We start from the raw sequence: 22,971 nt of genomic DNA on the forward strand, positions 1-22,971 counted from the left end.
TGTCACTAATCTTGTCTTTTCTCCTCAGCGGCAGGCATCCTCTCTCCTTTGAAAAGGCCTAAGATACAACTGACCAAAAGCATCCAGAGAACTCCATTCTAAAGCATCCAGAGAACTCCATTCAAAAGCATCCAGGGAACTCCATTCAAAACAGACAGCTGATATAACAGTGTTTCTTTCTGTCAAAAGGACAGAACTACTCAGATGTCAGGAGTGAATCACTAGCCAGTAAACATAGTAGCAGAGTTTCAGTAGAATACTAGTCAGATGTCAGGAGTGAATCACTAGCCAGTAAACATAGAGGGGACAAGTAGCAGAGTTTCAGTAGAATACTAGTCAGATGTCAGGAGTGAATCACTAGCCAGTAAACATAGAGGGGACAAGTAGCAGAGTTTCAGTAGAATACTGGTCAGATGTCAGGAGCGAATCACTAGCCAGTAAACATAGAGGGGACAAGTAGCAGAGTTTCAGTAGAATACTACTCAGATGTCAGGAGCGAATCACTAGCCAGTAAACATAGAGGGGACAAGTAGCAGAGTTTCAGTAGAATACTGGTCAGATGTCAGGAGCGAATCACTAGCCAGTAAACATAGAGGGGACAAGTAGCAGAGTTTCAGTAGAATACTACTCAGATGTCAGGAGCGAATCACTAGCCAGTAAACATAGAGGGGACAAGTAGCAGAGTTTCAGTAGAATACTGGTCAGATGTCAGGAGCGAATCACTAGCCAGTAAACATAGAGGGGACAAGTAGCAGAGTTTCAGTAGAATACTGGTCAGATGTCAGGAGCGAATCACTAGCCAGTAAACATAGAGGGGACAAGTAGCAGAGTTTCAGTAGAATACTAGTCAGATGTCAGGAGCGAATCACTAGCCAGTAAACATAGAGGGGACAAGTAGCAGAGTTTCAGTAGAATACTACTCAGATGTCAGGAGCGAATCACTAGCCAGTAAACATAGAGGGGACAAGTAGCAGAGTTTCAGTAGAATACTGGTCAGATGTCAGGAGCGAATCACTAGCCAGTAAACATAGAGGGGACAAGTAGCAGAGTTTCAGTAGAATACTACTCAGATGTCAGGAGCGAATCACTAGCCAGTAAACATAGAGGGGACAAGTAGCAGAGTTTCAGTAGAATACTAGTCAGATGTCAGGAGCGAATCACTAGCCAGTAAACAGAGGGGACAAGTAGCAGAGTTTCAGTAGAATACTAGTCAGATGTCAGGAGCGAATCACTATCCAGTAAACATAGAGGGGACAAGTAGCAGAGTTTCAGTAGAATACTAGTCAGATGTCAGGAGCGAATCACTATCCAGTAAACATAGAGGGGACAAGTAGCAGAGTTTCAGTAGAATACTAGTCAGATGTCAGGAGCGAATCACTATCCAGTAAACATAGAGGGGACAAGTAGCAGAGTTTCAGTAGAATACTAGTCAGATGTCAGGAGCGAATCACTATCCAGTAAAAATAGAGGGGACAAGTAGCAGAGTTTCAGTAGAATACTAGTCAGATGTCAGGAGCGAATCACTAGCCAGTAAACATAGAGGGGACAAGTAGCAGAGTTTCAGTAGAATACTAGTCAGATGTCAGGAGCGAATCACTAGCCAGTAAACATAGAGGGGACAAGTAGCAGAGTTTCAGTAGAATACTGGTCAGATGTCAGGAGCGAATCACTAGCCAGTAAACATAGAGGGGACAAGTAGCAGAGTTTCAGTAGAATACTACTCAGATGTCAGGAGCGAATCACTAGCCAGTAAACATAGAGGGGACAAGTAGCAGAGTTTCAGTAGAATACTAGTCAGATGTCAGGAGCGAATCACTAGCCAGTAAACAGAGGGGACAAGTAGCAGAGTTTCAGTAGAATACTAGTCAGATGTCAGGAGCGAATCACTATCCAGTAAACATAGAGGGGACAAGTAGCAGAGTTTCAGTAGAATACTAGTCAGATGTCAGGAGCGAATCACTATCCAGTAAACATAGAGGGGACAAGTAGCAGAGTTTCAGTAGAATACTAGTCAGATGTCAGGAGCGAATCACTATCCAGTAAACATAGAGGGGACAAGTAGCAGAGTTTCAGTAGAATACTAGTCAGATGTCAGGAGCGAATCACTATCCAGTAAACATAGAGGGGACAAGTAGCAGAGTTTCAGTAGAATACTAGTCAGATGTCAGGAGCGAATCACTATCCAGTAAACATAGAGGGGACAAGTAGCAGAGTTTCAGTAGAATACTAGTCAGATGTCAGGAGCGAATCACTAGCCAGTAAACATAGAGGGGACAAGTAGCAGAGTTTCAGTAGAATACTAGTCAGATGTCATTTCATGGACACTTGTGGAAGAGCTACTTTCACTACACTCATTCAGTAAGTAATACTACCTCATAACACCTGTCCATTACCAGGGACCTTATAATAGAATATTACCCCAATACATAACTGTATAGATCCCCCCATCACATTCATATGTTGGAGACCAGAGAAACAAAATGGTGCCAACGAGTGTGGTCGACTCAACGCCAACAGCTTTTAGGCCAGGAGGCGGATAAAATAGGGTATTGTCACTTTAAGCCAATGAAAACCAAGCCCTTGAGCAGCGTGGCAGTAAAGGCTGTTCACTCCGGCTCCACAATTACAGGTACTCAGTGGCTCGGAGCTGTCTGGTGCTGCTAGTATAGAGGCCTCTCAGAGGATGGCCTTGTCAACAGCTCTGTGTTGAAAACCATTTGCCTGTTTGTCGCTGGAAGCCGCTAGCCGAGTGGAGAGGACGAGACTGATGAGGTTTCAATTGGCAGGAAACCCACCGGTGACGGGGAGTCACAGTGTCACACGCTGAACGAGAGACACACAGTGGTTTATGATCCACACACATTTCCCTCTCCGGCTCAAAGACGTCACGCTACTCGGCTATCATTGCAATCCTCTGCCTCACTAGCAGCACCTCATTTTTCATGAGCAGCAGATCCCTCCTCCCGGCCCCTCATTGTTCATGTGCAGCAGATCCCTCCTCCCGGCCCCTCATTGTTCATGTGCAGCAGATCCCTCCTCCCAGCCCCTCATTGTTCATGTGCAGCATATCCCTCCTCCCAGCCCCTCATTGTTCATGTGCAGCAGATCCCTCCTCCCAGCCCCTCATTGTTCATGTGCAGCAGATCCCTCCTCCCAGACCCTCATTGTTCATGTGCAGCAGATCCCTCCTCCCGGCCCCTCATTGTTCATATGCAGCAGATCCCTCCTCCCAGACGCTCATTGTTCATGTGCAGCAGATCGGGGTCTAACAGTTTATTGATGTATGCATTTACCTCCCTGTTGATTGGATGGGAGCTAGGCCAGGGGCCACTCCTAATAGGCAGGGACACACTACTGAGACCTGAGACAGATGCTACTGGAACCTGACACACACACCCAGGAGGGAGGGCTAACTCACACCATCCTCCATCCTGTAACAAGGAGCATAGAAAACTGTTTTTCTATGATTTCTACAAATCACAGTTCATTAGGGGCCTGGAGAACAGACAGACACACAATATTTCCTTCAATTATCCCTGCAACCAGATACTTGTCCATTCCACTGGATCAGCATTCTGACTGACACATAAAACCCAGTGGGGTGGTTGTGTAACACAAAGCGGCTTCAACGAGACCTTCATTGTCTTGTGGGACTGTAGCAGCAGATCCAGGCTGACCAGAATGATGAAGCACGTTTCACAGACACCAGTAACCTCCATCCATGTGTGTGTTCTCCCAGGCCGTTTGTTTTGGCTCACAGACAAGTCGACTATCATCACCTTGGCAAACAATTCCTAGAATCCTGTGGAAATGATTCATTTGAACAAGCTCTCTCACTCACACGCACACGCACCTCTCCCTCCCACTCAGGCCACAAACAGGACTTCCCTAAATAAAGCTCCCTCTCTGTGAAGCCTCGTTATCTACAAGCAGGGGAGGAATTGAGCAAACACACAGTGGAAAAACAGAGCGCCTGAGGAAGAAAGCCCAGGTTTTCAATCAGAGCAACAGAGAGAGAGGGGAAATATGAGAGAGAGAGGAAATATGAGAGAGAAACTAAGCAGCGAATAAGATGGAGTACCCTCTGAACTCCTCACACTGACACACAGAGCTCAGAGGGCCTCGTTGCCGTGGCAGCCTAATGAGCTGCGCTAATTAAAATCACTTATTGACAGCGAAGCGAGGATGATTATCTCCGCCCCGCACCACCCTTGACACCCCACGCCGCCGCATCATCATAAGAGCTCTGTCAAAACAACCCCCCCCCCCCACCATGGCTGCCAGAGCCCTGCGCTGCCGACCCCCCATAGAGCCCTGCGCTGCCGACCCACCCGGGACACCGCCAGGATGTGTTGGACTAGAAGTATGTTTATATTATGTACATGCAGCTTTGTATATACGCATATCCATGTGTGTTTGAAGGGAGCGCACACACACACACAGGAAGGAGATGCTCACTGTTTACACCTCCTCTCCCCTCCCTTCACCACTAGTAACCTGGATAAGAGGAGAGATGCTCACTGTTTACACTTCCTCTCCCCTCCCTTCACCACTAGTAACCTGGATAAGAGGAGAGATGCTCACTGTTTACACTTCCTCTCCCCTCCCTTCCCTTCACCACTAGTAACCTGGATAAGAGAGATGCTCACTGTTTACACCTCCTCTCCCCTCCCTTCACCACTAGTAACCTGGATAAGAGGAGAGATGCTCACTGTTTACACTTCCTCTCCCCTCCCGTCCCTTCACCACTAGTAACCTGGATAAGAGAGATGCTCACTGTTTACACCTCCTCTCCCCTCCCTTCACCACTAGTAACCTGGATAAGAGGAGAGATGCTCACTGTTTACACCTCTTCTCCCCTCTCTTCACCACTAGTAACCTGGATAAGAGGAGAGATGCTCACTGTTTACACCTCTTCTCCCCTCTCTTCACCACTAGTAACCTGGATAAGAGGAGAGATGCTCACTGTTTACACCTCTTCTCCCCTCTCTTCACCACTAGTAACCTGGATAAGAGGAGAGATGCTCACTGTTTACACCTCCTCTCCCCTCTCTTCACCACTAGTAACCTGGATAAGAGGAGAGATGCTCACTGTTTACACCTCCTCTCCCCTCCCTTCACCACTAGTAACCTGGATAAGAGGAGAGATGCTCACTGTTTACACCTCCTCTCCCCTTCACCACTAGTAACCTGGATAAGAGGAGAGATGCTCACTGTTTACACCTCCTCTCCCCTCCCTTCACCACTAGTAACCTGGATAAGAGGAAGGAGATGCTCACTGTTTACACCTCCTCTCCCCTCCCTTCACCACTAGTAACCTGGATAAGAGGAGAGATGCTCACTGTTTACACCTCTTCTCCCCTCCCTTCACCACTAGTAACCTGGATAAGAGGAAGGAGATGCTCACCGTTTACACCTCCTCTCCCCTTCACCACTAGTAACCTGGATAAGAGGAGAGATGCTCACTGTTTACACCTCTTCTCCCCTCCCTTCACCACTAGTAACCTGGATAAGAGGAGAGATGCTCACTGTTTACGCCTCCTCTCCCCTCCCTTCACCACTAGTAACCTGGATAAGAGGAGAGATGCTCACTGTTTACACCTCTTCTCCCCTCCCTTCACCACTAGTAACCTGGATAAGAGGAGAGATGCTCACTGTTTACACCTCTTCTCCCCTCCCTTCACCACTAGTAACCTGGATAAGAGGAGAGATGCTCACTGTTTACACCTCCTCTCCCCTCCCTTCACCACTAGTAACCTGGATAAGAGGAAGGAGATGCTCACTGTTTACACCTCCTCTCCCCTCCCTTCACCACTAGTAACCTGGATAAGAGGAGAGATGCTCACTGTTTACACCTCTTCTCCCCTCCCTTCACCACTAGTAACCTGGATAAGAGGAGAGATGCTCACTGTTTACACCTCTTCTCCCCTCCCTTCACCACTAGTAACCTGGATAAGAGGAGAGATGCTCACTGTTTACACCTCCTCTCCCCTCCCTTCACCACTAGTAACCTGGATAAGAGGAGAGATGCTCACTGTTTACGCCTCCTCTCCCCTCCCTTCACCACTAGTAACCTGGATAAGAGGAGAGATGCTCACTGTTTACGCCAGACTGATGTGTTCAGTGGGGAGCGATCATTCATTATTCACACCACTCACTAGACTCCATTGGTCTTATTGATGAAGAAAAGGCGAGCGAGGGAGAGGGCCAGTCCATTAACATGTTTACACAGCAGTTCCATCCTCCCTCTGTTTACCTCCAATCCTCCCTCGCTCTTCCCACCTCCCAGCCTCACTCGCTCTTCCCACCTCCCATCCTCCCTCTGTTTACCTCCCATCCTCCCTCGCTCTTCCCACCTCCCATCCTCCCTCGCTCTTCCCACCTCCCATCCTCCCTCGCTCTTCCCACCTCCCATCCTCCCTCTGTTTACCTCCCATCCTCCCTCGCTCTTCCCACCTCCCATCCTCCCTCGCTCTTCCCACCTCCCATCCTCCCTCGCTCTTCCCACCTCCCATCCTCCCTCTGTTTACCTCCCATCCTCACTCGCTCTTCCCACCTCCCATCCTCCCTCGCTCTTCCCACCTCCCATCCTCCCTCGCTCTTCCCACCTCCCATCCTCCCTCGCTCTTCCCACCTCCCATCCTCACTCGCTCTTCCCACCTCCCATCCTCACTCGCTCTTCCCACCTCCCATCCTCACTCGCTCTTCCCACCTCCCATCCTCCCTCTGTTTACCTCCAATCCTCCCTCGCTCTTCCCACCTCCCATCCTCCCTCGCTCTTCCCACCTCCCATCCTCCCTCGCTCTTCCCACCTCCCATCCTCCCTCGCTCTTCCCACCTCCCATCCTCCCATCCTCTTCCCACCACCCATCCTCCCATCCTCTTTCCACCACCCATCCTCTTCCCACCACCCATCCTTCCTCGCTCGTCCACCTCCCATCCTCCCTCTTCCACCTCCCATCCTCCCTCCCTCGTTCCAACTCCTATCAGTGATAAGAGCCTGACAGAACCTTCTAGGGGATCTAGTTCCCCGTGGGACACATTTGGCACACACACAAAAATATGCAGACGCACATACGCACGCACACACTTCTCATCCTGATAAATCAGCTATGCTGCTCCAATCCACCATCCTCCCACTGATGCCATTAACCTTGCAAGACAGCCAGTTCCCCTCTCCCCTCCTCGACCAGCCCGCCTATAGCCCATCCCCTCCTCGACCAGCCTGCCTAAAGCCCCTCCCCTCCTCGACCAGCCTGCCTAAAGCCCATCCCCTCCTCCTCGACCAGCCTGCCTAAAGCCCATCCCCTCCTCCTCGACCAGCCTGCCTAAAGCCCATCCCCTCCTCCTCGACCAGCCTGCCTAAAGCCCATCCCCTCCTCCTCGACCAGCCTGCCTAAAGCCCATCCCCTCCTCCTCGACCAGCCTGCCTAAAGCCCATCCCCTCCTCCTCGACCAGCCTGCCTTAAGCCCATCCCCTCCTCCTCGACCAGCCTGCCTAAAGCCCATCCCCTCCTCCTCGACCAGCCTGCCTAAAGCCCATGTTCATACATCATATTACAGTGCTAATGACACACAGGCACAGCCCATCTCTCACTTCACATCACACTGAGAAGGGGGTGGGGGGTAAAGAGGAGGAAAATAAACAAGGAAAGAGCGAGAAGCCAGGAAAGACAGAAGAGAGATGAAAGGAACCAGAGGGAGACTAGAGAAGACTGCGTGTGATAGATGCCACAAATCACCTCGCCACTAAAAAAGCCCGCTTCACGGCCCGGTGGATATTGACAGACTGTTTGACTGAGCAGCGTTCCCCCTTCCGCTCTCTAAGGCGGCCATTTTGTCTGTTTCTCCAGTAGTGAGGCAGGTCTAATGTCTCCTCCACTCACAGCCAGGCTGAGGCTGAGGGAGCCCTCTGGTTGGCTTCTACTGCTGATGAATACTTTCTGCTGAGAGGCAGCGGACCTAATGAGGTTTTAGACTGGCTGGCTCTGCATGCTGCCTTTAGTTGAGTCAGACTCGTCACTGGGAGAAACACACACACACACACTCAGTCCTCGCCAGACTTCACTTTAATCTTATCAAAGCAGCCCCATCAGGCCGCCTGCCCCGCTCGCTGTTTAGCCCGTCAGCGTTTTCACAGACAGGAAGGGAGTCGGTGTGTGTTTGTGTGTGTGTTTATGACTGAGGGCATAGACTAAGGTCTCGTATGTGTGTGTGCGTGCGTTTTTCAGGAGGCAATGAGAATGTGAGGTGTGTGTCTGTGCCTGTGTGACTGAGAAGCATTTAAAGCATTTAAGACTGAGGGCATCGACTAAGGTTGTGTGTCTGTGTCATTGAACAATCATAGCTCTTGCTTTCCAATCCCCTACAAAACAGACACACAGTGTGATTATTTGTGAATAATCAGATTAATATAATAGTTTGATTAAAACATTTACATTATTTACAAGAAAAACAAATTTCCCTAATAATAATAATCCTGTTTCCATGGACACATCTGAAATCAGGCTACCTGATGGCACTCTGATAAATGCAGAAAATCACCAATCAAAATAAACGTTCTACCACAGCGACTGTTATTTTTGGGAAGCCGATTTGATTCTCAGTTTGGACATATAAAGTTTGTAAGGGAAAACTATTTCTAAGACACATGCATTCAGTTGTTCAGAACTTGTCTGGCGCTAAAGAGGGAGGCTCACGGCTGGTGCCAGCACAGGCACAGATCAAATACACCACTGGAACAAGAGGGAGGCTCTCGGCTGGTGCCAGCACAGGCACAGATCAAATACACCACTGGAACAAGAGGGAGGCTCTCGGCTGGTGCCAGCACAGGCACAGATCAAATACACCACTGGAACAAGAGGGAGGCTCTCGGCTGGTGCCAGCACAGGCGCAGATCAAATACACCATTGGAACAAGAAGGAGGCTCTCAGCTGGTGCCAGCACAGTCGCAGATCAAATACACCACTGGAACAAGAGGGAGGCTCTCGGCTGGTGCCAGCACAGGCACAGATCAAATACACCACTGGAACAAGAGGGAGGCTCTCGGCTGGTGCCAGCACAGGCACAGATCAAATACACCACTGGAACAAGAGGGAGGCTCTCGGCTGGTGCCAGCACAGGCACAGATCAAATACACCACTGGAACACCGGTGTTTACATGTCCTAATAATTGCTCAGAAAAGCAGGTGCCTACTGCCATAATCAGTTTAATATCACATTATTATTGTGCATGTAAACATACTCAATGACTCACAAGCCGATGTCACCATCTTCCTTCACTGAACTGACAGAGGCCCATACGCTGGACCGATAGAGAACCCATACGCTGGACCGATAGAGAACCCATACGCTGGACAGATAGAGAACCCATACGCTGGACAGATAGAGAACCCATACGCTGGACAGATAGAGAACCCATACGCTGGACAGATAGAGAACCCATACGCTGGACAGATAGAGAACCCATACGCTGGACAGATAGAGAGCCCATACGCTGGACAGATAGAGAGCCCATACGCTGGACAGATAGAGAGCCCATACGCTGGACCGATAGAGAGCCCATACGCTGGACCGATAGAGAACCCATACGCTGGACGGATAGAGAACCCATACGCTGGACGGATAGAGAACCCATACGCTGGACGGATAGAGAACCCATACGCTGGACCGATAGAGAACCCATACGCTGGACCGATAGAGAACCCATACGCTGGACAGATAGAGAACCCATACGCTGGACCGATAGAGAACCCATACGCTGGACAGATAGAGAACCCATACGCTGGACAGATAGAGAACCCATACGCTGGACAGATAGAGAACCCATACGCTGGACAGATAGAGAACCCATACGCTGGACCGATAGAGAACCCATACGCTGGACAGATAGAGAACCCATACGCTGGACAGATAGAGAACCCATACGCTGGACAGATAGAGAACCCATACGCTGGACAGATAGAGAACCCATACGCTGGACAGATAGAGAACCCATACGCTGGACAGATAGAGAACCCATACGCTGGACGGATAGAGAACCCATACGCTGGACCGATAGAGAGCCCATACGCTGGACAGATAGAGAACCCATACGCTGGACCGATAGAGGCCCCATACGCTGGACCGATAGAGAGCCCATACGCTGGACCGATAGAGAGCCCATACGCTGGACAGATAGAGAACCCATACGCTGGACGGATAGAGAACCCATACGCTGGACAGATAGAGAGCCCATACGCTGGACCGATAGAGAGCCCATACGCTGGACCGATAGAGAGCCCATACGCTGGACAGATAGAGAACCCATACGCTGGACCGATAGAGTCCCCATACGCTGGACAGATAGAGAACCCATACGCTGGACAGATAGAGAACCCATACGCTGGACAGATAGAGAACCCATACGCTGGACAGATAGAGAACCCATACGCTGGACCGATAGAGAACCCATACGCTGGACCGATAGAGAGCCCATACGCTGGACCGATAGAGAGCCCATACGCTGGACCGATAGAGAGCCCATACGCTGGACCGATAGAGAGCCCATACGCTGGACCGATAGAGAACCCATACGCTGGACAGATAGAGAACCCATACGCTGGACAGATAGAGAACCCATACGCTGGACAGATAGAGAACCCATACGCTGGACAGATAGAGAACCCATACGCTGGACAGATAGAGAACCCATACGCTGGACAGATAGAGAACCCATACGCTGGACAGATAGAGAACCCATACGCTGGACAGATAGAGAACCCATACGCTGGACAGATAGAGAACCCATACGCTGGACAGATAGAGAACCCATACGCTGGACAGATAGAGAACCCATACGCTGGACAGATAGAGAACCCATACGCTGGACAGATAGAGAGACCATATACTAACAACCACTCTTTAAAAGTAGACAGATGAGGATAATGATACATACCTGTTTGTGCATCTCAATGTTCAGCCCATAGGACATCTCATAGTACTGGAAAAGACAAGAGTCACACAATGAAACATTCACATCCCATTCATTTACTAGTTAGAATATCAAACATTGGTGACATTTCCATGGGAAGCAGTCTGCATGTCAGAATGATGGACTCCTGAGCATGGCTAAAGGGAGAGAACTAGCTGTCGTAGCCCTTTACTGATTAACACTTGAAATCCTCCACCCAGGCCGGCTCAAAGGCTGTAGTGATCCCTCTACTTCTCCCTCTATTTCTATCCTTTTCTTTGTTCTTCGAGCTCTTTTTGGGAGTCTAGGGGGTGAGCGAGGTGAACCGTGTCTGAGTGGATAGGGTAAATGCTAAGCTACAGGACTCCAATCCACTTCTTTTGAGCACAGTCCGATTTTAAAATGCTACGTTGCTAACTCAATCAGTCTGGCGAAATACGAGTCTTTCAAAACAAATAGATTGTTGTCAATCGTAGATTAGACATCCATAGCGATACTCACTATCAGGGCGTGAACTGGCGGCTGCCAGATGAGGCCTAGTTAGTCCATCCTGTTTATCTAACAACCCCCCTCTCACACACTACCGCTAAACCGGTGCATGCATTTCCTCAGAATAAAAAAATAATGTTTAACTAACGTACCAGTGCGTTTGGTTAAAGTCAATCCTGGCGTGGACAAATAAGATAAGAGGAGTTTATATGCATGGGGCCTCAGCTCAGAGTTTGGCCTCTGTTACATCATGTCTAGGGACTGACTGGTTATTTTCCATTCATTCACCAGCCCTTTTTGTGTTACCCAGAACCTCAGCTAGGCTCTTTGAGTTGGATCAATGTTGTAGCTTGACAGTAAATACAAATAACGTTGTACCATCTACACTTACAATTTCTATTTGATCATGGGGGGCGTTGAAAATGATTTTTATTTGTTAAAAAGGGAATGTTTGAACGTGGATCAGTTGGAGCTGTTGTTTTGGAGTTAAGTCACATTCTAAATGGCAACAATGTAAAGGTTAATAGTGCTATATATATTTTTTTTAATGGTAATACTTCACTTGACTATGTCCTCTACTTGATGAGGTCATTCAGCCATAGGCCACAGTATTGTCTGCAAGTCATCCCGGATAAGAGGCCACCGCTAAACAGCTAGGCTAAAATATAAAATGCCATACTCCACCGTGACTAACTAGTTGTCTACCTGGCCAGGGGGTCCCTTCTATCCCCCTCCACAAACTCTCTCCATCCTTAATGAGAGCCCTAGGTGTCTTAGAAGGCCCTGGATGTGTCAGGAAGGCCCTGGGTATGTGAAGGCCCATAGGCCATAGCTCACTCTGGGAGAATACTGCCCTAAATAATCAGCTTCACACACAAAGCCAGCAGGCCAGTCATTAACCCTTAGGGGGTCAGAGGCATAAAAGAGGCCATGGAGCCATTATGACCCCCCCCATCATCACAAAGCCCCGTCCGTCACGCCCTGTTATCAACGGCCGGACATTTGACCTCTGGTGGAGATTCACAACAACCCCCACCCACTCCTTCTCTATAGGCGCACACACACACACTTCCTCCAATCACAGGAGGCCCCAATGTCCCTTTCTGGACAATCACCACACAGGGATGATCATGAGTCAACAATCTCAAATACACCCAAAAATTTAACTCAAATTGCCTCTGCAAACAAACACGGTTGCTACCGTTTCATCGGAGGGAAAATAATAACACATCTTACTAACCATCACATGCAGGGTTTTAGTTCCAGGAAGTGATTGTACTTGTATGTAGTGTGATATTCTTACCATGACATAGTGACGCTGCATCTCTGTCTTCTCATTGGCCAGTTTGTCGTACTCCACTTTGAGACTGAAAGATGAGAAATATGGTCCATTATTATTAGCCAATATTGATGTTTTATTACATAATTAATACATGTTAGTCCATTTCACAGAAATCTTTGGTTAGAAACACAATACACCATAATCACTCAATATAGTTGTACCATGTGAAAAATCTAAATTCTACATACCCAAAATCAACTTGATATTACCAGTGTTAGCCCAGTGTTAGCAGACATCTCTAACTAGATTGATCATGAGTAGCCTAGCCTGGTTCTTTCAGCTAAAGTACATCCTCTAACAATGGATGTCATTACCTGTGGTACTGGGCCTGCAGGAACTGAAACTCGTCTTTGATCCTGTCGCAGGACTCGGCCACGGTGAACTTGAAGCCAGGCTGCCCTGGTTGGTGTGGTGCCTAGAGAAAAGCAATGTTGATATCAATAACCCCAATGAAGTGGTAGTGCAGCCACACCTATTACATCACGCCCAGATCTCAACCCATTTCTATACCATAACAGGCTACAACACATCACGCCTAGATCTCAGCCCATTTCTATAACATAACAGGCTACAACACATCACGCCTAGATCTCAGCCCATTTCTATAACATAACAGGCTACAACACATCACGCCTAGATCTCAGCCCATTTCTATAACATAACAGGCTACAACACATCACGCCTAGATCTCAGCCCATTTCTATAACATAACAGGCTACAACACATCACGCCTAGATCTCAGCCCATTTCTATAACATAACAGGCTACAACACATCACGCCTAGATCTCAGCCCATTTCTATAACATAACAGGCTACAACACATCACGCCTAGATCTCAACCCATTTCTATAACATAAGTCTATTTATAATCAATAGCAACAGAAAGATGGAAAAAATAGTATCATCCTCCTTCATCATGCTTTCTTAGCCTCCTTCTCCTATAGGCCTCTCTCTCTCTCTCTTCCGTGTAAAATGATTTCTGCTGCTGAATGGTGGTTTGTCAGTGTGGTACCCAAACGTTCCCTTGAGCCCTGCCTGGTGGCCGCTTTTATAATGGTGGGAAGAACCACTATCACTCAAGAGTGCGATGACAGAGGCGGGTCAGTGCGCCCGTCCTCAAAGAGCACGGGAAGGGGGGTGAGCGGAGAGAGAGAGAGGGAGGGGAAAATCACAACCTGATTTGTGAGGAATTCAATGCATGCCAATGATGCCGTGCAGTAAGCTCGATAATTACAGCATTTCCGTCACTGCTTCAATGCAGCAGTTTGGAGGAATTTAGAGGGGGAAAAAATATTCGCTCTGAAAATATAATTTTTCCCCTCTTACATATTGGCCGTCTTTCGTTATTAAAACTGCTCATAAGAATATTATACGTGAATCGATTGTTTATTTGCAGTTTCCTGTCGAAACGTGTTGTCGAGCGTCATAAAGGGACTAGGCTACTCGACGTGCAGACCATAAATAGTAAGGTGCAGATCACGAGCTCGTGTCTGACAAGCTAATTATTTTGAAGGCGGTACATTTGCATGAATTCGCATAATAATCTCAAGAGCTGGGATACTTACCGGATGCCGGCCCTGTGGATACATCTTGAATGTATCCTTTTTTGAGGGAAATCGGGGGATACTTCAGTAATCCGAGTAGATGTGCGATAGTCCGCCACCCCTCCCTGTGCGCACAAGCGGTCGGACAAAGCCAATCCTCCGCCGCGGAGAACACACTTCCACCCTCCGATCTCTCGATCTTTATTGTTGATTTTAAGCCCCTTTCCTTTCACCATCACAAACAAACATAACAAAAAAGCAGAACAGAATGGATATTAGCTAAATGAACGGAGTATGCAATCGGAACACGCACATAGCTCCAAAATATGCTCGTGACGACAGCAAGGAAATACTTGCTGAATTTAGTCAATGGCATATGCAGATTATAGCCTCTATAATTTAACTCACTATCATCGCCTGGTCCGTCTCAAAAAAGACATGTCATAATAAACCGCTATTCTCGATTTGCACATATTTATCCGACATGTTGGGAAATTGTGATATCTAAATGGGTTTGCTTGACAGGTTTGTTGGCGTGTCAAGCCTTCACGCTAGAGTGATAATAGGCTACACTAGCAGACGAAAAAAACTACAATAGGCGCGTAGCACGGGTAACAATTTATCCAAAACCAAAAAGACCAGCCTCGCTACAATCAAAGTTGATATATAAACACGATACAATGTATTATCTGCATTCGCAACAAATGTAACAATTTGCTGATCGCCGAGCTGCAGTGTTCGAGCGCAACTGGAAAACAGAATATACGACGAAGCGGGCTGCGGGATTATGACATTCAGTCCACCAAGCTTGGTTATAAAACACACTGCTGTTTTCAAAGTAGCCCAGCCATGAAAGCTACCCGTCTTGTTAGCGGGCTCTTCTCGGGTCTTCTTCTTTACCTTTGTCTCGATTGATTCCCCTCCCCTACGACGGCAATAATCCCTCTGTTGAACGAATTTTCACAATCCTCGGCTGGTAACCTTCCTTATGAGAATGAAAAAATGATCCAAAAGTAATCGCTGGTTACATGGAATCCTTGTCCCAGCCGAGCCTTGGAACTTCGGTGATCTCGTGGCGCCGCACGACCTGCCTCGACAATGCCTTTCCGATCCGACGTCGGAGAGCCGTCGATTACAACGAGTTGTTGACCGCATAAAACTTCCAAGAAAGCCTTTCTTGGATAAATGCAATTATTGACGAGTCTTCTAGTAAATCCAAATACAATTTTGTAAGTTAAAAGAGGTTAAATCGTAGAAAAGTTGGATGTTGTAACGAAGCAATTGCTTGCATTCGATTTACCCAGTTTTTCCAACGCTTGCTGTACCACACACAGACTGTGCACTGACACGAGGACTCAACTGCCGCGAGAGGGCCTCTCACAAGCCAATCGGATTCTCCGAATGAGTTTAGCTGCATTAGCCTATCAGAGAGCGATGTCCCCACGTGGGGTACATAGTACCCTTGTGTTCCCATTGGACTGTGATATATGACCTCATATCTTCGCCATTTTGGATCTAAACTGGTATTCACCTGACGAACTTGTAATAAACAAAGGTAATTATAAATGTTTCTGCCACAAATGTCAGAATATACTGTTTGACTTTTAATCATTGATATATTAAATCCCTCATGTGATGCAGACATGGGCATGTGCAGCATGGTACACATGGTTAAATCTCATATAATGTTAGATACAATGTAAAAATCAAATTGGAATGCTGAGCATGCCTGTGTTTCTGGACTAAAAAGTGTCCTAGCAATTAAGCAACTATTTTTCTATATCAGCTAATTACTTGCCTCATTTAAACGTTTAGAATAGGCTACAGTGCAGTTTATGAAATCTGAAACTCACAAGCACATTAAATGTGCTCTGAAGAAAGTATGTGTTCTATAATTTGCTATCTTAGAAGATCCAGCCTACAAATAGCTTAATCATTTAGGACTGTAGTGTTTAATGAATGATTTGCTCCATCACGTAGTTTTGAAAGCCTTTAATTAAGAATGATTGAATTTACTAAGCATAGCCCTTGCATAAATCTAACACGAATACTAGAAATTGGGGATTAAATGTATTCATTGATCAGACTGATTTGATCGACCTACATTTTTAATAAGACCTTAACCATCAACAAGCTTTCATATCGGCAACGCTGAAAGGTACAACATGTCTGCGCCCGAGGAAGTCAGCCTATCACGTGTTGCTCGCTATACTCAGCCCCACGTGGGGCTCCCCTTCCCGTCACTGTTCGTTATCCAATGGCTGTGCAGCTGTCTTACCTCCTCGCTTACAATTGGCCAGAGGCAGCAAAGGCTGTCAGTCAGGATCCCATGCTGTCAATCAATACCACGCGGGGCTCAGCGCTGACAAATGCCTGTGCTTCTCTCCGTCCTGCCTGCAAATAGTCCCTGGAATGGCTGCTTAATTAGCTTCGAATGGCTTTTCCTTCCAGCTCAAACAATCTGTCACTACCATGTGGTAAAAAGAGCCTTGCATAAAACAAAAGAGGGTGGGGGGGTGGAGTTAGTAGGGGCTAAATATCAGTTTGATTCCCCCCTCCTCCACCGAATACATTTGTATTACCGCAAAACAAAGCATTTACCTCGCTCTAACATTGGCTCATTGCAGCCAACAGTTTCTGTCTTCATTGGGGTTTGTTTTTTTCCTCCGTAGAACAAAAATGTGAGATTTATATGCATTTTTAATCCCTTGTTTTTGGAAAGCTAGCCTATAAGCAAGCAGGATGAGGTCGTGATAGTGTTCTTCATGGCCTTATAGAAAAGTAAATATAGGGTATATGCATGTTTAACCCCTTGTTTTTGGAAAGCTAGCCTATAAGCAAGCAGGATGAGGTCGTGATAGTGTTCTTCATGGCCTTATAGAAAAGTAAATATAGGGTATATGCATGTTTAACCCCTTGTTTTTGGAAAGCTAGCCTATAAGCAAGCAGGATGAGGTCGTGATAGTGTTCTTCATGGCCTTATAGAAAAGTAAATATAGGGTATATGCATGTTTGCTAAATAAAGGTAATGATTTATTACCAAAGTCGACATCATGTCTGTGAACCTAATTATTGCTCCTGTTTACTCAACATCACTAAATTATTCATCGCGCTAGAGAGTAGTGCGAATTATGCTAGAAGTCAAATATGGAATGGGCCTATATTTTTCATCACTAAAACGACCTAGTTTTATACATGGTTAACAAACTAATATTTCATTCTGACTTTTCCACTATGTGGTAAAAAAAAAAAAAGATTTTTCACAACATCTGTGCAGACCTGAAAGCAGAAAAAATAAACATGGTATACATTTTAAAGTGTAAATTATAAAGTTAACGGCATTTGCTTCAGATGAACCTTCAAACGCCTGAAGATATCACCACTTTAATTGGATGCCTCTCAGATGTTTACGCTCAGGGAGGCTAGCAGGGTCATTCGCTCAAAGGAGGGAGAAAATGACCACTCCTCATTGGCTACCTCACTGTAAACTTTGGACTGGCCCACGTGGGCTGGTTGAGGGCTGGAATAAAGACTCTGGGCTGAGGTCGAATGCATAATAAAAGGCCCCAAATAGTACAGCTGGGCCAAAGTGCTGCTAGTCTACCAAATTTACTAAAGAATGGGAAAGAAACTATGTAAATAACCCAGATCAGTTTCCATTAAAAAAACCACGATCAACAAAAAACATTACCTGGCCATAAGTGCGCTGTGGTTGGAGTTCAAAACATGGAGAAGACCTGAAAGTCTTGATCACACACACACACACACACACACACACACACACACACACACACACACACACACACACACACACACACACACACACACACACACACACACACACGGTGGACCTTGCATTCTAATATCACACACAGAGACCCACTTTTCCCTCATCCTCAATAAAGAGTGGCCTGAATTAGGAGGCAACAAAGGCCAGGGTCTTCACCTCTAGGAGAAGAGGCCCTCCACCCTCGCAGACCTCTGCACTGTTTATTTACACTGGAACCATGGACGCTGTGAAACTCCCACCCCGGGGCTCTACACACACTGGGGCTATTTGCAGAGGTGGTTTTAATTCTTTGCAGAGCGATGATCGGCCTCCCTCTTTCACTCCATCTCCAGGCTTACAATCGGATTCCCACAGCCCTACCTGGCCCCCGCAAACCAGCCCCCAAATTAATAGAACAGATGTCTGTTTTCAGTGGTTTTAGTGGCCGCTAAAGACCAGAATCCCATTTGTTCTGCCTGCAGAATTACGCTCTCTACTCAAACAAACCTCCGGTGCCGAAACCACAGTCTCACGGCCAAGCCTACTGCTGGTTCCTTCCAGCCACTACTACCGTCATCTCAGAACTGATACTTCCTGAAATGAGGTCCAAAAGGTTTTTAATTTTTTTTTTTATTGAGACCTCAGTTGTGAAGTGCAGAATGGGCTACGTTAACTCATGCAAGATTTCTCACAATTTTTATTACGTAACCAAATGGGAACTTTGGATCCAGTTTTTACAAGAGCACACACAATACACTCTCACAATTTAATTTAGCTAAATGCTAGCATTATGCCGTTTTAGCTAGGCTATCGCCCCCCCACCCAGAAGCAGGGATGGTGTGCTGGGGGTTTGATGTTTCGCGTTCATCCGTCTGCTCTCTCCTATCCAGCCAGCACTCTCCCCTTAGTGGAGCGGAAAATGAGGGCCTTATTTCCATGGCGAGTCGGGGTATTGTGGAGCACCGCTGTCTCAGGATTATTGACATGCTTTCATAGGCGGGCTCAGGCCCTGAAAGGAGACACATTCCTGGCCACAATGGGCCCAGTGTGCAGCGAGGCCGGCCTGAATAGGGCCCCGAGTGTATCAGGGTGACTCGTCAGCCAGTAATCAATGCAAACAGGATGAAAGGGTCTTATCAAAAGGGACAAATGCAGACATGAGCAGTGTCGCCAAACAAAAAAAAAAGTGAGCGAGGGAGGGAGGGGAAAAAATAAAGATGGAGGCTTTTGGCAGAAGCCCCAGGCCCGCATTGGTTCGAATGCTGCTGTCGAGCGAACTAGGGGAACGGAGCCAATTACCATTCTGCAATTCTCATTCTCTGACATCAACAGCCACTTAGCCATATCTTAAAAACACAAGGAGTAGCATTATCAAAGCCCTCGCTGCCAAAAATGTTTTACAAAGGCTGTGCACTGTGCGGATTGTATCAAATCCCTATATAAAAAAACAACCTCCAGAGAGACTCTATTTGTTCATCTTACACGGCCAGATTTCACAAACAGACGCCGCAAAAAGTGAAGCCAGTTCTTGAGGAATTTCCCTTCAGAGAATCCTATCTGGGGCTGATGGGTTTGCCTCTAATCCTGCCATGAAAGAGGCCGTCCTCTCCGAAGAAACCTGTGGCGTGTAAGCCTTTTGAAAACACAGCTGCCTATCAGGCCAATTCGTTAAGGCACTAAAGGTAAACGGGGACAAGAGGCTCCTGGAAAAACTCTGTCACAATGAGCTCTTTCCCACATCGTTAGAGGAATCAATAGCTGCCCTCGGTTCAGATGGGGCCTGCTGCTTCAGGAGACACACAGAGCAAGAGAAGACTCTCGATTCTAGCTGGTATAGGGGGTCGGCTCACTCGGATGTTCATTTTTCTCTCAGCGAGCCACTTTTTCAGATTGCAATAACATTCTCCAATGAGAGGTCAAAGTGCAAAGTCTCACACGTTCAAGATGCCCAGATACAATTGACCTCTTTTTTGTTTTACTAATGAATCCCTTTGTCGGTTATTTTTTATAAACTGTCAAATTGTGTGATAGAGTAGAATTGGGGCCTATCATGGGGTTTGTCACTTCAACACAATGTCATTTATATGAGTTTTATATTCCAATAGTTCTATTGGCACTGCAGAGGCTTGGGCGGCCATATTTGATTTATTTGCACGCTATTGTTTACCCCCTCCTCTGGTTTGATATCGAAACACACAGGGCCCCGGCGCCAGGTCGTTCAATGACTTTTTAGCATAATGCAGTTGAATATGTATGCTTTCAAAAGGGTCCACCTCTGTTGTTGCTGGTGATTAATACAGTCATTCTGGGAGTGCTGGTTGTGTGACTCGATTCACAGGCCAATGGGCGTTAGGCTCTTTAGAGCGCCAGTGTTATTTTTGGTGATTACTGTCCAAGTGGTGGGGCTTTAAAAGCAGGTCAACAAAGTGACCCTCCTGTCCTCCAGCTGGAGTGTGAAAGGGAGCTGGTGTGTGACGGTGGTGGAGCACCTCACCCACTTGCCAGGGACGATACCGGAGTGCCAACCCCTGCTATCGCCGCCGGCAACGCAGAGAGCGAGGGGGCGGGGGTACGGGTGCTGGAGAGCCGACACATTCTCACTCGACACCCACACATCCACTTTAGAATGCGGCCGCTTTTCCAACGCTTGGTGCACACCGTTGTTGCAAAACGTCTTTACATTGAAAGCTTCAGGCGTTCAATAGCTTTGGCTTTCATTTTTATGGATCCTACTCAAAGGTATGCTAATCACGGGGTGGTTGAGCAGGACTGAGGGTGTGTTTGGGACATGTCTGTCACCACCCCTTCTCCTCTCAGCACACGGCTTGCTCTCTTTCTTTCCCTTTCTCCACCTCCTTGGCTCACCTGATCTCTTCCTGTTTTTCCAGCATGTCCCCCTGGGTCCCATCCAGCCTGGCAGGCAGTTCAATAGCCCCTGCGGTGAACGCGTAACAATCCCCACACCTGTGGAACAAGGCCCATTGTAAAGACTCCCCTCTTTCTCCCTTTCCCAATCCCCTTAAGGCACAGACACACCGGTAGCGTTTGTCGGCCGAGAGTACTTAGCACTTCTGAACAGAGTGCTGTCTGTAATTTGCAAACCGAATTCTAACTGTAGAATCTCGTGAAAATTTCAGTAGACAGACGACCGCACCGAACGAACAGCAGACGAGCGACAGAGGAACGGCAGACCAACATTCGGTAAGTTGTCCCTTACATCTGTATGTGAAAGACAGATGAGGCCTCCCTTTACTGTCCTTACACCCCCCCCCCCCCCCCCCCCCCCGTCTGTATGTGAAAGACAGATGAGGCCTCCCTTTACTGTCCTTACACCCCCCCCCTGTCTTGCCTGTCATTGGAACACCCTGGTGTGAGCCAGCAGGTGTTGTCTCCCTCCCAGACGAGTCATTGTGGAGTCAAGCAATGTTGAGAAGAGCTTAACTCCACGGCCTCAGGGATCAATTAGGCCTCAATGCAGCGCAAACAGGTTTTCTCACCCCCCATTTGACAGCCCCCGGTGACACGGTAGGGGGCACAGCTAAAAAGAGGAGGCAGAAGTTCCATAGACACACAAAGCCAAAGGCAGTCTATATGCTGAAGGATTGATGGAGCTAATCTGTGTGTGAGCGAGAGAGAGAGAGTGTGTAGAAACACATACCCAAACAAATACTCCCACTCAGAAACACACACATAAAATGATTATACTCACAAACAAACACACAGATACACAAATGGATACATACACACGTACACACACCCTGTTGTTTACCATCCCATATTTTGGCAATCATATTATCTCTGTTTATCCAGCTTTGTCCCTAGAAAACATGACTAATACATCTGGATCAGTCAAATGGTATTATATATTGAGTGATCTTCTCAGTATTTGGGTACAGCTTGACATATCACTGGTATCTCTGTCTCTTTCCCTGGTCTCATCTTCAGATTACTCTCTCTCTCTCTCTCCACAGGTCACCAGACTGGTGAGGTCATTACCAGGGGTTTCCAAGGGAACAAGCCCCAGCACCAATTCCCCTAAGGCCTGGGGCTAGAGAATGGAGATGTGAGTTTTGCAGGGGAGCGATAAAGGAGAAGAGAACTTCACCTGGGGTAAAAACAACTGGTCCGGCAGTTCACGGGTCATCAGTTAACGTCCAGACTTGCCAGGCACATGACCCCCGGCCCAACGAGAAGGCTATCATTTGTGTCGATCAATAGCGACTAATGACCAACTATTCCATGCGGTAATCTCAGACCGCCCAAGCATCTCCAGGGAGTTGGGATCACTAATGAGGAAGATCTGTAATGCACAAGGATAATGACTGTAGCTATTGTTATCACCACTAATATCTGGTGAGGCGATCAAAGACCTAGTATTTATCATGTAGACCACCCACAAGCATAGTGCAGTACACACACACACACACACACACACACACTAGTGCTGTTGATACGGCTCAATCAGAGCAGTGCCCCACTCCCCCAGTAGCCTGTTAGTTAGAGGAAGCTTCCTCTACACCCCTTCTTCTTGTCCCATCATTGACAACTCAAGCCCGCTGACACACACACACACACACACACACACACACACACACACACACACACACACACACACACACACACACACACACAGCCAACGGCCTCTAGCTCTGATAATTTCAAGCTGCCCTCTTAAAAGCAATGCTGTTGTCAGGGGTTTATTTTTGTTGTTGCATGTTGACTTCATTGAGTGCTTCCATCCTGCTATCAGGTTTTTTTCACACCCCTCCTAACTTCATGGTCCACTTATCGCTGGTCTGGAGAGCTGCACCAAGGCCCATTCTCTCTCTCTCTCTCTCTCTCTCTCTCTCTCTCTCTCTCTCGCTCTCGCTCACT

At 47.4% G+C, this 22,971-nt stretch overlaps 1 protein-coding gene across 8 annotated transcripts in view; it reads right to left on the reverse strand.

Moving 5' to 3' along the window:
• The window catches only part of LOC139411730 (transducin-like enhancer protein 3-B), a 57,463-nt gene extending 41,792 nt beyond the window's left edge, over positions 1 to 15,671 (reverse strand). For 7 of the 8 annotated variants that reach the window (XM_071158414.1, XM_071158412.1, XM_071158409.1 and 4 more), the window contains exons 1-5: positions 15,228 to 15,649; positions 14,349 to 14,553; positions 13,097 to 13,197; positions 12,744 to 12,807; positions 10,937 to 10,981 (exon numbers count right to left, since the gene is read on the reverse strand). In XM_071158414.1, coding sequence (XP_071014515.1) covers positions 10,937 to 10,981; positions 12,744 to 12,807; positions 13,097 to 13,197; positions 14,349 to 14,372 — 234 coding nt within the window. In that variant the 5' untranslated portion in view covers positions 14,373 to 14,553; positions 15,228 to 15,649. Of the gene's footprint in view, positions 1 to 10,936; positions 10,982 to 12,743; positions 12,808 to 13,096; positions 13,198 to 14,348; positions 14,554 to 15,227 lie in introns of all 8 variants that reach the window. The other variant, XM_071158408.1, reaches the window with a different exon arrangement.
• Positions 15,672 to 22,971: the final 7,300 nt, after the last annotated feature.

Source organism: Oncorhynchus clarkii, chromosome 6 (assembly GCF_045791955.1).
Source record: "Oncorhynchus clarkii lewisi isolate Uvic-CL-2024 chromosome 6, UVic_Ocla_1.0, whole genome shotgun sequence".
NCBI classification, from domain to species: domain Eukaryota; kingdom Metazoa; phylum Chordata; class Actinopteri; order Salmoniformes; family Salmonidae; genus Oncorhynchus; species Oncorhynchus clarkii.